The sequence below is a fragment of the Chenopodium quinoa genome, unplaced genomic scaffold, assembly GCF_001683475.1.
Source record: "Chenopodium quinoa cultivar QQ74 unplaced genomic scaffold, ASM168347v1, whole genome shotgun sequence".
NCBI lineage: Eukaryota > Viridiplantae > Streptophyta > Magnoliopsida > Caryophyllales > Amaranthaceae > Chenopodium > Chenopodium quinoa.
The window spans coordinates 558,285-574,824 of NW_018745587.1; the positions used below are offsets into that span (position 1 = coordinate 558,285).

Sequence of the window (16,540 nt, forward strand, 5' to 3'; positions counted from 1 at the left end):
TGGTCACACTTCATCAAATATTCACTGTGTATTTCTCATAAATATTCACGACTTATACAAATATATATAGCATTAGGGTAACAAAACCCTAAGCCCTACCATATTCTACTATATCTTTTCATAAGATATAATTCCTAAATTATATCACAATAATATCCTAGAGTATCTAGAATATCTCTAATACCCCCCCTCAAGTTGGAGCATACAGATCATAGATGCCCAACTTGCGGAGTAAAAAATTAAACTTGACCTTCCCTAAGGTCTTTGTAAAAATGTCGGCCAACTGTAGCGTAGTAGGAACATAGGACGTTGTTATGAGACCCCCTGTAACTGCATCCCGTACGAAATGACAATCTGCTTCAATATGTTTCGTTCGCTCATGAAACACCGGATTCTTCGCAATGTATAATGCCGACTGACTGTCACAATAGAGGTGCATGCCACTCTCATGTCGCACACCTAAATCTCTCAAGATCCGCTTTAGCCACTTCAACTCACGAGTGCAAGCGAGCAGACATAGACATGTACTCTGCTTCGGCAGATCTCATAGCTACCGTAGGTTGTTTCTTGGTTTTCCAACAGGAGACAAACCAAGAAACACAAACCAACCTGTTAGCAAACGCCTAGACAATGGACAACTGGCCCAATCCGAATCACACCATCCTTCTAACTGTAGAGCACTATCAGACCGCAACAAAATACCCTGACCCGGACTCTTCTTCAAATATCTCACAACTCGTAGGGCAACATCCCAATGCTCTACCCTCGGCCTCTGCATGAACTGAGATAAAATGTGCACCGAATAAGCCAAGTCAGGCCTAGTGACAACTAAATAAATCAGACGCCCTATAAGACGTCTATACCGCTCTACATCACCAAATAATTCTCCATCTGCCAGAGCAAGCCTGTGGTTTTGCTCCATGGGAAAATCAGCAGGCGTCGCATCAAGTAATCCTGCCTCTGTGATGATGTCCGTTGCATACTTTCTCTGACACATGAAAATTCCCTGTTTGCAACGGGCTATCTCTAGCCCCAAAAAATATTTCAAAACTCCCAAGTCCTTCATTTTGAAACAATTCCCTAAATATGTTTTAAATTGCAACAATGCAGACTTATCATTTCCTGCAACTATTAAATCATCAACATACACAAGCACATTCAGCTGCATTTTACCTCTCGTCATAGTAAAAAGGGAATAATCATAATATGACTGTTTAAAGCCATAATTTTTCAAAGTCGTTGTTAATTTTGCAAACCAACAACGAGGAGCCTGCTTTAAACCATACAATGACTTCTTCATCCTTCACACTTTACCCGAATTATTTTTGTCAAAGCCAGGGGGAATTCTCATGTATACCTCCTCCTCCAGGTCACCATGTAAGAAGGCGTTATGAACGTCCATCTAATGTACTTTCCAATTCTTTACTGCTGCAACTGCAAGAAAAGTACGAACCGTCACCATCTTTGCCACCGGAGCAAATGTCTCATTGTAGTCTAGACCTTTAACTTGATGATTGTCGAATATTACTAGTCTAGCCTTCAATCTTTGAAGATTCCCGTGCTCATCATACTTTTCTTTGTAAACCCATTTGCTCCCAAGAGCCTTCTTACCGCGAGGTAAGTCTGCTAGCTCCCATGTGCCTTGTTCCTCCAGAGCTTGAATCTCATCGGCCATGGCCTTTCGTCATCCCTCATGCCACCGGAGCAAATGTCTCATTGTAGTCTAGACCTTTAACTTGATGATTGCCGAATATTACTAGTCTAGCCTTCAATCGTTGAAGATTTCCGTGCTCATCATACTTTTCTTTGTAAACCCATTTGCTCCCAAGAGCCTTCTTACCGCGAGGTAAGTCTGTTAGCTCCCATGTGCCTTGTTCCTCCAGAGCTTGAATCTCATCGGCCATGGGCTTTCGCCATCCCTCATGCCGCATAGCTTCTTTGAAATTTTTCGGCTCACTTCCACCTGTAATTGCTGCAATATAGGTTCGATGTTTTGTAGAAAAACGATGAAAATCAACAAAATGTGTTATTGGATAAACAGTGCCTGAGGAAGATGTCGCAGATGAACGATTTGATGTGAGTGGACTATTATTCCGAATGGTATGAGTCACATAGTCTTTGAGTTTAACTAAGGGAAACTTAGGTCGCTTGCCTTTACCCATACTATCAAGATTAACAGCTTGCTCCAACCCCGCATCGTCACTCGAAGGGTATTGCACTACCTGTTGTTCGGCCCTATGAGGCTCGGTGCTGCTGTGTGGGTGATCATCGGGCACTGAAAACCCATCGCCCCGGGTAGAAGAGCTACTGGGCACCCTTGCTGCTGTACCAGCGGGCGTAGGAGACCCAACAACCACGTCTGTTGTGCTGCTAGGAGGAGCCACGGGCTGGCTGTGGCTGTCTTCATCGTGCCACGGACTGCCCGTGGTGTCTTCTATATGGGGAAGTTCAGCACCCTCATTCGCACTTCCTTCACCACCATGATCCTCACACAAAAGTCTATTTGCTTCATTATTTTGAGGCGTGGCAAAAGGAAATTCCAACTCAAAGAATTGCACATCACGAGATACAAAACTCTCCTTAGTCTCCAAATCAAACACTCACCATCCTTTCTTCCCAAAAGGATATCCCAAGAACACACATTTTCTACTCCTACTAGCAAACTTGTCACCCTTGCTTCGTTGATTGTGAGCGTAGCATAAGCACCCAAAAACACGAAGATAATCATAGGAAGGAAGTTTACCAAATAAAATCTCGAATGGGGTCTTAAAATCAAGCAATCTAGAGGGTGTACGATTGATCAAGTGACAAGTCGCTTGTACACACCCCCCCCCCCCCCAAAACTTAAGCGGCAAATAAGCTTAAAATCTCAAAGCACGTGCCACATTTAAGATATGTTGGTGTTTACGCTCAACCCGCCCATTTTGTTGAGGCGTACCAACACACGAAGTCTCAAATAAGATCCCATTGGTAAAAAAATAGTCTCGCAAGGAATTGAATTCCGTGCCATTGTCACTACGAACAATTTTAATATCACAACCAAATTGTCTTTTCACCAACGCAACAAAATTAAGAAACATCAATTCAACTTCCGTTTTATTGCGTAATTGTAGACACCTAAAAATGTCTCCCCAAAACCAAACCCGATGATGAACAACCTTTCACCGCCATTATTGGTCGGGTTGAGTATTTAATTTTTGGAGTGCTTAAATCCATATTTTCATTTCATAAACCAACCCAATTCCTAGCCCATTTCCAAAAAATAAATTTTTTTCCTCTTTTCGTGCCTTTAAACCCAAAATAATTCATTTCGTGTCCTTTAAAATCATTCATTTCGTGTCCTTTTTATAATAACGTTTAATCCAGTTTATTTTGGTCCATAATCTGGGTCCAATGTTTAAATAGTTGGATGGGGCTTGAAAAGAGCTTTCCAACGATATATATAAGCCCAAATCCGAGTTATAACGAATAAGTTATGACCAAAATATTAAACCGAGCCCAAACCGAACCTAAGCCCACCTTACCTACGAACCAATGATCATGTGGAGGGTCCAAATGATTTAATCCCAATCCTAAACCAATTAAGATTAATTAGAAGCTTCTATAAGTTTCTAAAAGATCTTAATTATCATTTTTTAAAAAGATAAGATTAAAGAGTTTGAAATTGAATAAAACTCCTTTTTTTTAAAGTCCTATTTCTATCCGAATTGAAAGACGTTCAAAGATAGACAAATATTATTTTTTGTGCCTCATATTTTTTATCCAAATTTTATATGGTTGGATAGCACTTGAAATTATATTTCCAATGATATATTATAATATCAATTCCGAGCTATAACGGAAAAGATATGAATAAAATGTCAAACTCAATCCAAAACTGAAACCGTCTCACTATTTCGGCCATATATTTTATTCTATAAAATATTTTAATCTGATTCTAATTGTTTTAGAAAGTAGACTTCAAGAGCTTTCCAACGATATCTTATTCATATTATTCCGATTTCTGGATCCAAAGATATGATAAAAACAAAAACCGCAAAAACTGCTGTCTATCGAGTTTTATTCCGATTTAATTCGGATCTTATCTTGTTTTTTCGACCTCTCTTTTTTCTCTATAAATAGAGGTCATATCACCCCTTTTCCAATCATCAACAAGCTTGATCAAAAAATAATTCTCTTCTCCCTCTTTAGCCTAAACACTAGCCTCCCCATTCTTTCACTATTTCTTCCTTTAAGCACTCCAAGGAGTCCATACAATACCTGAAATTCTATACTTAAACCAAGGCGTGAAAGTTATAATTAACTGAGGGTTTGGACCAAATCAACTCTATATTTATTTAATTTAATTTTCATTTGCTTTATTTTTTTTATTGAAGTTACTAACAGTTTATTCATGATGTAGCAATTTAAAGGAACGCGCAGAATGTGAGTAATTAATTAATTTAATTACTCTTATTTTATTTTTATATTGCTATTATCATGATTAGTTTATTTATATTTGATTTGACTAACAATTTATTTTTAAATTGCTTCCAATATTAATGTTAATTCTATTATTATTTCTTGATCACCATATTGCATGTTAAAGGGAATATGTAATTGCAAATCACGCCTAATAAGATAATTTGGACGACCGGTTTAGGTTCCTTTTTAATCTTGTTGTTAAATCAAGTGATCACAAATATTTTAGAATTATATGTTGCATTAATATTTAACCAATTTAGCATAATAATAGTTTGGAGCAAATTGAATATTTTGTTTGTATGCCTGTGAGATCGCAGGAATCACTTTTCACTATAAGATCGAGTAGATGCCAATACGGGCGAATGTGACTCCATGACTCACTTCGTACCATCATCCCCGATCCTCCTTTCGTGGTTCCGAACTATATGGAGTTAGTAATCTCACGGATTATGAATGGGGTGTAACCTTCACGGGTCAATCGTTGTCCCTTATCGTGGTTGCCTTTTTATGATCCGTGAACGGTTTACAAGTTCCTTAAAAACTTGTTGGCGTCTCCCTACTTTATTTGTCCCTAATCGTATTGTGTCAATTCCCACTTCCTATGAGTGCCAAGCATATTCACACATGCTTTAACGTAGGCGCACTTCGAACGACGCCTACAGTAATAAATACGTCCACACTCCTCTTGAAAAATCATCTACTATAGTCAAGAAATAACGAGATCCACAAGTTGATGCAACTTTGTAAGGATCCCATAAATCAACATGAATAAGTTCAAAAAAAACAACTTGCTCTATTTTTGCTATTGGGAAAACTACTCCTATGTTGTTTTGCCCGAGGGCATACATCACAAGATTTATTTTTACTACTTCGACTAGAACTACTCACAACGGGAAGATGTTGAAGAAAAATATTGCATAGAAAATGACCCACGTTTTCAGGGTAAACAAGCAAATAACATAGAAGATAGAAAAATGTAATAAAAAAAAAACAAGCAAATAACCCACGTTTTCAGGGTAAAGAAAATGAGATGTCATACCCAAAGTCATAGAAGATAGAAAAATGTAATAAAAAAAACGTTAATCTTGCATGTAAGATATGTGATGTAAAAAAAGCGGGTGAGCTAAATAACATATCTCACCACGAGTAATTTATGAAAACATAAAATTGTTGTATGATAGTCTGGTCTATAAAACTTTCACTTGCACATTGCACTCAAATTTTATCATTTCACGCTTAGGGGCATCAAATAATTTATTTCATTTTAGTTTCATCAATACTATAATCATCACGTACGATCAACTTTTTCTTAAAATATTGTGATTTTCTTGTCACCCATTCTTCGAAGTTGACTTCTCCAGTAATGGGTGGGTCAAAATAGAAGTAGTGGTGGTCCGCTAAGATATTTAAAGGATTTAGGAGATGTCATTTGTTATACTGGCAAGCCATTGACCTCCAAGATTGAGGTGATAGAGAAGGTAGAACTGAATTTCGACAAGGTAAAGAGAATTATTGTTGTTGTTGATTTTAGATAATTCAAATCGAAAGGGAAGTTGATGAATGAGAAAGAGCAAATCTCAAAAGACAGACACCTCGAAGGCAAGAAATGTCAATTTTAAGGTCGGAGGTGCAGGTTTAGGAATATGTCGGTTGGTAGATTTGCCAAGAGGGTTTTTGAAGGGTTTACGGTGGAGGAATCCAGGTAAAAAGAGGATGAAGAAAAAAAAAATTAGTTTTTCTGGTTATTTGAAAATGGAAAGAAGTGGAATCTAGTACTTCGTTGTGTAATACTGTTTTGTACAAACTTTTCTTTATCTATTTTATTTTTTCAAATTTGGTGTTCTTTTAAATTTAAACTGAGCATAATTCGTAAAAATTTTGGATTTGATTTAAAGGTATCAAGACATAATGCTTAGAGTACTTGGTATCGACAATACTATGCTGGTATTACTTAAATTAGGATTGACAGAGCAATCGTCAAATTCTCATTGTACTATATATGGGGCTTAATATATCAAAGGAACACAAATGCCAACTAATTGTCTTTTTTTTTTTTTTTTTTTTTATTAGAGAATTTTTATAAGGACTAGAGGGGAATGTTATTTAGCAGAGTTCAATGGGCATTTGTATCTGGTGAATTACATTCTTGTTGTCGAAGGCGGCATGCAGGTAATTAAGAATCTTTGTGCTTGTATGTTGAATGAAGAGAATGCGTGTTGGGACCGTAAGTACGATTTGGATGGAGGGGTTTTCATTGTTGGTGTGGATTCTATGTTCTCTGTTTTAGCCAAGGATTTTGGTCGAAGCAATGTTATCTTTTTTGATGCTCAAGTCAGGATTAAGTATAAGACCTGGTTTCGTCATAACATTAATAGGATGAAATGTGGTTGTTCGATTTTGTACAATTTACAGTCTGGTAAAAACACTGTCTACAATTGGTGGACAAATCGTGCACCGTTTTGGCCTCCACCAAGTTGGTTCAACAAGCTTTAGGTTGAACCGTTAAAGTATTGATGAATCGGCTAATCCGCACAATACTGTAATCATTAAGGAGACTCTAGGTTTACCTCTTTCCTTTTATTTCTGTTTTTATGTTTATGATCTCCCCTTTGCAAATTAAGTGCTTTGAATTAATTGTTTTCAAAAAAAAAAAAAAAAAAAGTGCTTTGAATTAATTTATTCCGTTCTTTCTTTTGATTATAAAAAATAAAAAACCATGTATGCTATATTGTGAGCCAAGCTGCCCTGCTATATCAATCTTTTGATAATAAGTACATGTATGCTATATTGTGAGGGAAGCTGCCCTGCTCTATTATGATAGACTTGAACACGCTTTAACTCACACGATCTCAAGATGTTTTGCTTGATCACAACATTAACAATAATGAAATTAGTTTTTTTACGTACACCTTCCATTTGTAACAGGGAATGTTATTAGCAGTAATCAACGTTACTCAAACAAGGATCCTTGAAAGGTCTTATATTTTGGATCGGTAATTGTATCAAAAGGCATTTGTATCTGGTGAATTAGAGTGTTGTTGTGGAAGCCTTTATAATACGAATAAACAATGTTGACAGTTTCAATTACAACCATAGGTAACGCTAGCTAGTTAACAAAAACAGAACTTAAAATTGCTTAAGGATTCAAAAATGTATAATGCATGTAAGTTTATCCAATTTAAAACATAATTAACCATGATCGACTTTAATTTAATTTTGAATTGACATGATAAATTCATCTGACTGGAATTCATAACAAAATGATGAAATTTCAAAGCAAAAATTTACTCTAATAACAGAAAGGCACCAAAATAAAACAAGTCCTATTAGATCTTATGATTCTTATCTAACATTGCCTAGCTAGTTGAAATGGAGTTCAATCAACCTGGAACAGGCCAGAAAATGTTGGTGTACTCAGGAGGCAAATAATCAGCAGTGATAATGTTACCATCTTCCAAAGTATAGAGTCCACAGAATCTGTTAATTTTGCTACAATAATACTTCAGGCTTGTAAAAACTTCAGGAGTTGAAACACATGTAAATAAAAATTTGGATTTGATTTAAGGGTATATGTAAAGTTGGGCACCACCCTAAGATCAAACTTATACAAGACACGAGCCTTGCTAAGTAGCTACTCCGTATTACTTGTATACTTATATTGATTGGCTATATTAGAAATGTTGTTGCTGAAGCCAATCATCAAATACTCATTGTGCTACATGTGAATGGTAATAATAGGGGAGATTCATATGGGGCTTAACCTTCAGAAAGGGTAATTCGGCTCACATTTGGTGGCCAATTGACCAGATTGGTAAATAAAAAAGAGACTTAGCGATAATTTGGTAAAAAAAATAATTCTGACGACAATTTGGTAAAAAAAAAATAACCCTAATCGACAATTTGGTAAATAAATTAATCTCAGGCGACAATTAACCCAAAAAATACAAAAATTTCCGACAAAGTACTCACGAATGCTTAATTTAGTTTCGTTTTTCATTTTTTTTTATCAACCCTTTTAATGGAAATAACAATTTCAAGAAAAAAAAAATTGAAGTATCAATTTCACTTAAGTTTCATACCCCTTATTAACGAAATTCTTTTAAAAAGGGGTTAAAAAAATTGGTATTGGGATTTAGCAAAATAAAAAGGGGATGACATAGTAATTCTAAATCTTAAATGGGAAAAATAAATTTAAAAACACAAAACACAAATTAAATTAAGATTTTTAAAGAGTTTGTCGACAAAAATAAGATTTTTTGGGCTAAATGTTGCCGGAGTTTTTTTTTTTTACCAAATTGTCGCATATAGTTAGCTTTTTTTTACCAAATTGTCATCGGAGTAAGTTTTTTTACCAATTTGTCACTAAGGGTCTTTTTTATTTACCAATCTGGTCAATTGGCCGCTCACATTTTACCACCACAACTTTATTAGCAGCACTACATACAGAAGACGTGGAGCTCCATTGTGGACAATATTTAAAAAAGGGTAATGATATATCATATATGTAGCCCTTAGAGCTATGTATAAACATTAAAAATACTTCTCAAAATGGAATTAAATTGAGAATTCATAACAAAATCACGTGCAGATCAGTGAGATTGTTTTGAGCGGAATACAAAAAAGTGGGATTATTAGTTTCTATTTTTCAATAAAAAAAAAAAACAAATTGACCAATAGACCTAATTCTTCTATAATTCAATAATTAAGATCAAATCAATAAACAAGTTGACAAATAAACCTTACACTTCTAGTTCAGTAAGATCAAAACAATAGACAAATTGACCAAAAATTCCTAATTCTTCTGTAATTCAGTAAGATAAAATCAATAAACATATTTTCGAAAATATGGCTAAGTTGCATAAACAACATGAAAATTCGATAGTAGCATTTAATATATGAAAAAGTAGTACTACCTCCGTCCCTAAAAGAATGACCCATTTGGCCTAATTTTAGTCCCAAAAAGAATGACTCATTTGCATTAAAATCCCCACCAATTTGCAATAACGTTTGTGCAACATTAGGTTCTCCATATAAAATTTTGTTTTTCTATTTACTTTTATTAATTTCTCTCTCTACTTTTTACAAACTCCATATAAATAAATCTTTAAATATACTTTTACTTTTTTTTTATTTAATTTCCTTAATACTCGCGAAATCAACCCGAATGGGTTGTTCTTTCGGGGACGGAGGGGTAGATAAATTACAGAAATTCAACATATGATTAGCAGATCAGCATATTGATCACACTTAAACCTTGCGGATGAAATCTAATTAAGATGTTATAGTAGCAATTATATAACTAATATATAAAGCTAAACTTTTAGCCAGACGACAAGATAGCGACACTTGACGTTCTAACTTTGATATATAAATTAAAAATTTAAGATGTTATAATATCAATGATATGTTTTAAAATTTGACACAACTCCGACATTATATATGCACAAAACTAGTTCTATATATAACCGTGATTGCTTACAAATAACGCACTTACCGTGATTGCTTACAAAGAACGCACTTACTTTGGTAATTTTATTATATTTGACCCAAATTCTTCCCTTTCTCCTTCAAAACCATTCCTCAAAATCCTGAAATTTACAGAGATGACGATCTCCCACGAAACTGAGAAACACGATGAAGAAGAAGGGCAATGGAAGAATCTGACCAACGATATATTAGCCTTGATTTTGAAACGCCTCAATACCAAAGCAGATCTCTGCCGATTCCGCTCAATCTGCAAATCATGGCGATTTTTCGCCACTCCAATTCAACCCCACCTCATTTTCCCTCTCACTCTTCCCCCTCTTAACCCTAATTCTCGCCCTTTCTCTCTCTCTCCTACTCTCATTTACATTATCTCTCCCCAATTTACCCACCATAATCTCATCAACAATGTCTGGCTTACCAAAGTTTCAGAAACAGGGGAAAACAAGTGGGGCCTTCTTAATCCTTTGACGAAGCATAAAATGTATTTTTCTTCATCTGGGGTTTTTAAAGAGAGGATTGATTTGCTGGATTTTCGAAATCTTGAGGTGGGTCGGTCGTATCGGCTTCAATTGATTAACGATCATGGAGATGAAGATACCTTCGATTTTGAGGAATTTAGCTCTTCGATTTCTTTGAGGAAGGTTGTTGTTCGAATTGGGGAAGAAATTTCTGTATTGGGTTTATACGGGTATGGTCAAATTGCGGTTTGGAATTCTGGGGATAAAAATTGGAAGATTATTGAAACTGGGAAGAAGGAGAAGAAGAATGAATTTGATGATGTTATATGCTTTGATGAGAAATTCTATGCCGTTGATCGAACCGGGAGGTTGGTGATGATTAATCCGGCATCTCGGGAGCTCGTTGAGGTGGTTGGCACTTCAACTGCAGAATGCAGTGGTCAGTATACTTATTTAGTAGAATCAAATTTTCGCTTATATTTGGTTAATAAGATTGTTAATCCAATGCCTACTAATTATTATGATGATGAAGAAGAAGAGTGGGTTGTGGATAAAAGTAGTGTAGGAAAGCCTCTTGGCTTTAATGTTCTTATGTTGAATAAGAAGGAAAAGTGTTGGGAAAGAGTGAGTAGCATAGGGAATAATGTGTTCTTTGTTAGCCGTGACGCGACGTTTTCGGTTTGTGCTAAGGATTTGGGATGGAGTAAGGGGAATTGTGTTTATTTTGAAGGTGTGACAGGTTATGATGATGAAGCTGATATGAGTTTTGGGTTGAATGCTGGTGTTTATACATTGGAGGATGGAGCTATTTTGGCCTTTGATTCATCGGTGGATCGTTGGACCGGGATTTTCTGGCCGCCTTCGAGGTGGTTTGTGGAAAATATGGAGTACCCTGAATGTGAAATGTTGGGTTAAGTCGTATGTTGGTTAGTGATACCTTCAGCATTATTTGATTGCCTTGTATAAATAATTAATGGTATGCTCTTTTTGTAATGAATTATTGATAACAACGAATAATAGCAGTTGAGATTACATCTTACATCAATGATTACTGGATTTTTCGAATGAATAGTTGCTTCGACTCTTGCTTCTGTTATCTTTTTTTGTTGCATCCTTTTTTAAAGTTTTCTTTGAGTTGAATGAATATAGTGGTCGATTCTGTAAAACTTTAAGACTCTGTATCTTTGTCATGTTGGATGGACCAATTATCTGAATTTTAGCCTCATCCTTTGTCTTGAGTTTAAACCAGATATATCTAAATTTAAAAACAATTATATCTTTACTCCAAGTCTGAACAAGAGGAAGGTTGTGCTTCTGTTGGTAAATTTGTAATAGGGGAAATTGTTCTATCCTTTTGCTGGATTTTCAATGTGCCCTGAACTTTGAAAAAGTTGAAGGTTGATTCTCATATCCTTACCAGTGGGGTGCCCGTGGTGGTATGTTGAACAGTTGAAGCTATATCATCAAGGATATATTAAGCCAATTAAGGTAAGTCATTACTATTAAGCCTGTGATAATTTGCAATTTTTTCAAAATTTTCTTGTGAAGCACGGAGTAAGCTGTAACCTGTAAGCTCAAGTTCTTTGCAATCGAAAAAAGGGTATGAATTTGCAGAAATTCGAAATTCAACTCTGTTGATCATGCCCCACATCAGGAACTCTATGCTGTGATTAATGACGTTGCAGAAATTCTCAGGAGAAATGGAAACATCCTAATCAGGCATGCCCCTCTTGAAAGAAATCTGCTTGCTCATAGCCTTGCTGCCTATGGGTTAGAGATGAATATTGGGCATAAAGACCATTTTTTGGTCCCTTTTGCCAAGCATATATATGATGCTGATCTGGGTGCGTCCACTTCCTCTGGTTGATCTCCTTGGTTTTCTTTTCGCTGCTTTGGATGTCTACTTATGTTATGTCCTAGTTCCCTTTATTACCTTTCATAGTACTAGTTTGTATTATAGTTTCCCTTCCAGTGTTGCTTTCTTACCTCGGCTATGTACTAATAAGCCTCCTCCTCATTACTCTTACATCATCATCATGTTTTGGGTTTGTCTTGATTATGATGTTAAGAGAAATGCTTTTGTCGTACTGAATGCTTTTAGGCCTTAAGTGGCAGTAATATATTTCATTCGTTTTGTGTTTTTTGAAAAAAGGGTATGAATTTATGAATTGTTATTGGGAAAAAATTGTCTTTTTTTTAATTTCAATTCATTTCATTTCTTATAAAATGCTACTTGACTGATCAGCTAATTGTGCCAAATGGTAGTCCACGACTCTTAAATAAGTTGGGACGTGGGAGTTGGTTAGCAAGCTATAGATATTAGTGTATTACTAGTTTTTTTTTTTTTTTTTTTTTTTTTGGGAGGCAAAAGCAAGGGAACCTTTCATTAATCAGAGTCTATAAGAACATACGTTGTTACATCACTAGGACAATGATTAATCCATATTTGCTAAACACCAAAGGGCATCAATTTAGCTAAATAGTGCGCTACGGCGCTATCCACTTCCCTTCCCATTTAATATGAGACCAACAAAAAATAAAGGTAGAACAAACATCAAGAACATCTTCAAGCAAGTTATCTAAATCAGAGAGGAAAATAACAACATAAGTAAGGGCATGTTCTCATTGACTAAACTCAGCTGAACTGAACTGAATTGAGCTGAACTGAAATGAACTGAATTGAATATTTTATAAGATAAGTAAATTAGGAGATGAGCTGAACTGATGAACTGAACTGAATTGAGCTGAACTAAACAGAGCTGAGCTGAACTGAACTGAACTGAATTTCAACGTAAGAGAACAGGCCCTAAATTATTAATTATACTGTTAATTCAACAATAATTTACCAAAAAACACTACTAGAAAACAGGTTGATTGCGACAGAAATTTTTCGTCGGAAACACCTTGTTTTCCGTCGCAAAACCCATTTGTGAAGGAATTACGTCGTAACCGGTTGTCGGAAAAGTTGTTGTCGGAAAAACACCCTTTTCCGACGGAATTTCCGTCGTAAATGGGTTTTCCGACGGATTTCAGTCCGCCGAGAACATTTTCAAGCACGGCAAAGTCCCTCGTAAAATTCCGACGGAATTGAATTCTGTCGTAAATGCCCGACGGAATTTCCGTCGGAAAATGCTTTAAAAAAAACAAAAAAAAAAGCCACCGCCACGCTGTACCAGCCACCGCCACCGCAAGCCGTCACCCCTCACCACCTACCCCCACCTCACACAACCAGCAACTCACCAAGTCACCTAACCCACACCCAACCCTACCAACCGTATCACCACCCACACCAGAACCCTACCCACCAGCCACCTACACCAGATCCACCACCCCACTACCCACCTACAACCACCACCGCCACCTAACCATATTTACCACCCCACCACCCACCTAAAATCACCACAGCCACCACCAAAAATCATCACAATCCAGAAATTAACAAAAAAATAAAAAAAAAATAAAATCCGAACGCAACCCACAAATACGGTCTCCATCCAACAGCCACCACCCACCACCACCATAAATTGTAAAAAAAATTCCAATAAAACAACAAAATAAAATCAAAATTGAAAAAAACGAAATACATACCTTAATTAGACCACACATAACCTCGAAATTGGGTTTAAGAGGCCAAATTCGACCATAAAAACTCTAGATCTAGAGTTTTCATGGTCGAATTTGACCCAAAAACCTTTGTTTTAAGCATGAAGAGAGAGAATAAGGGCGAAATAGATGAATATTATTGTTAGTTGATGTTGATGCCGGCGATGGTGTTGTTGATGTTGGTGTTGTTCGTTGTTGATGGCGGCTATGGTGGGAGATTTGAGGGGAAAGTAGAGTAGAGGAGAGATAGAGAAGGAGAACGAGTGAGATTCAGAGAACGAAAGAAGGAGAACGAGTGAGAACGAATTGAAAGAGAACGAATTGAAAGAGAATCAGATAGAGGAGTGAGAACGAATTGAAAGAGAAGGGGAGTGAGATTCAGAGAAAGAGAAGGGGAGGAGAGAGAAGAGGAAAGATAAGGAGGAGAAGAGGCGGAAAAGAGAGGAGTGTTATTCTAGGGTTGATTTAAAAAAAAAAAAAAAAAAAAATCCGACGGACTAAAAATCCGTCGGAAAAAGTAATTTCCTACGGAAATATCCGTCGGAAAGCCCATATATTACGACGGATTTTAATTCCGTCGGAAATGTCGTACTTTCCGACGGATTTTAATTCCGTCGGAACGGTTCCGTCGGAATTAAGCTGTTTTCTAGTAGTGAAATTATCTTTAACAAAAGCTTGAATTATAGTTGTACCAATGAAACATTGTATTGTATTAAAAAAAATGATAATAGGAAGTAGAAGATACAAGGTTCTATATAAAAAAAAAACAATACAAATTCTTAAATGGACCTGGTCACACTAATTTATTTTGGACCATTAACATTAGGGAAAATATGATTGTTTTATTAATAAAAGAAATATGTCACTGTATTGAAATAAAGGTTATTATGTTCCCTCCGTCCCCTTTTGATAGTCCCTTATGGGCATTTTCACAAGAATTAATAAACACACACAAAAAAAAAAAAAAAAAAAAAAAAAAATAGTTAAACTATATTGAAAATGTAAATTGACATTGGGTATGCAAAAAATTAGAGAGAGAAAGTAATTAAAGTACATGGGAAAACAAAGTTTACATGTAAAAAGTTAAATTTGCACAAATATTGTTGCAAATTTGAGGGAATTTTGGTGAAAAACAATGTTAATAGTTGTTGGAAAAAGCAAATGGGGTGAACATTTTGGAACTAAAATTTGTCCATAAGGGACTATCAAAAGGGGACGGAGGGAGTAAAAGTTAGTGCAACGTATAAAACTATAAAAGGTTAAATTTTTTTTTAATGAAAGTTTTAATATAATGGTCAATATGAATAATAAAGATTACTATGTTAAAATTAGGTCACTATTCAACATAATGTCGTACTCTAAGGGAATGTTCAAATTTACTTAATTTCAGTTCAGTTCAATTCAGCTCTAATAAGTTCAGTTCAGTTCAACTCCAATCAGTTCAGTTCAGTTTCTAATTTCCTTCTCTTATAAAATATTCATTTTAGCTCAGTTCAGTTCAGCTCCAATCAGTTCAGTTTAGTTCAGTCTAGCTCCAATCAGTTCAGTTCAGTTCAGTAAATGTGAACAGGCTCTAAATTCATAATAACATTAAAGGTCACTCAAATTTTTAAAAAAGTTAATATGTTAAAAATAAGGTTACTATGTTAAAAATAAGGGTCACTATATTGAATATAATGTCAATTACGTGTAAATAAACCTTAGGTCCACGTGAGATTTTTTGTAAAAAGAAATATAAAGTTAGCATTTTTTTTTTGTGTTAATGAAAAATGTTGTTTTAGAGGGAAAAAAAAAGAGAAAGTGACATTTGTCGTTTTGGTATCTGTTTTAGTATTATGTTATTAATAGGTTAAATCCCGTGTCATGCACGGTAAAAATTAAACTTTACAACAAAATTTATAAAGAATGGTGTTAATTCAACAAATTTATCCAAAAAATAAAACATATTTGTAACAAAATAATAGTCTCTAATTAAAGATATTGATGGTCAAAGTTATGTCTCAATAAATGTGCAAATCCAACCATAACTTATAAAAAATCGGAGGAGTATAATATAATAAAATTATTTTGTTAAGTTGTTCATATAAACGTTATGTATATTGTAAGATTTATACAAATTATCCTACCAAAATTATTATTCCTATTTTTAATTAAAATAAATTTTAAGTCGGAGGAAAAAAATTATAATAATATTATGATAATCTGGATGATGATATTTGTCAATACCTTAATTTTAAAGTATGTTAGTATATTTGTAACTAAAAGATTTATAGTATATAAAATATATGTTGAAAAAGAAAAAAAACAATTGAGTATGATTGGATTAAATGTGTTGTCAAAATGGAAATAAGTATTATGGTAGGTTATAAAATTTTTACCGTGCATGACACGGGATTTAACCTATACCAAATTTTAATGACTTCCATTTTATAACATCGTGACAAGTGTCACTTTAAGTTCGCTTTTAGTATAGGTTAATTGAATAAAATTTGGCAAAAAAAATAGGAAAGAAAAAAAAGGCGGAATTT

At 35.1% G+C, this 16,540-nt stretch overlaps 1 protein-coding gene across 1 annotated transcript; it reads left to right on the forward strand.

Annotated features, from left to right (window-relative positions):
* The first annotated feature begins 9,950 nt into the window (after window positions 1-9,950).
* Window positions 9,951-11,478, forward strand: LOC110716484 (F-box protein SKIP23-like). Its single transcript, XM_021895116.1, has one exon. It carries the CDS (start codon window positions 10,068-10,070, stop codon window positions 11,322-11,324), a length of 1,257 nt encoding a protein of 418 aa, XP_021750808.1. The 5' UTR covers window positions 9,951-10,067; the 3' UTR covers window positions 11,325-11,478.
* Window positions 11,479-16,540: the final 5,062 nt, after the last annotated feature.

What these genes read in the sequence shown, in the direction of transcription:
- LOC110716484 (XM_021895116.1), top strand. Translation starts at nt 10,068, where the DNA reads ATGACGATCTCCCACGAAACTGAGAAACACGATGAAGAAGAAGGGCAA.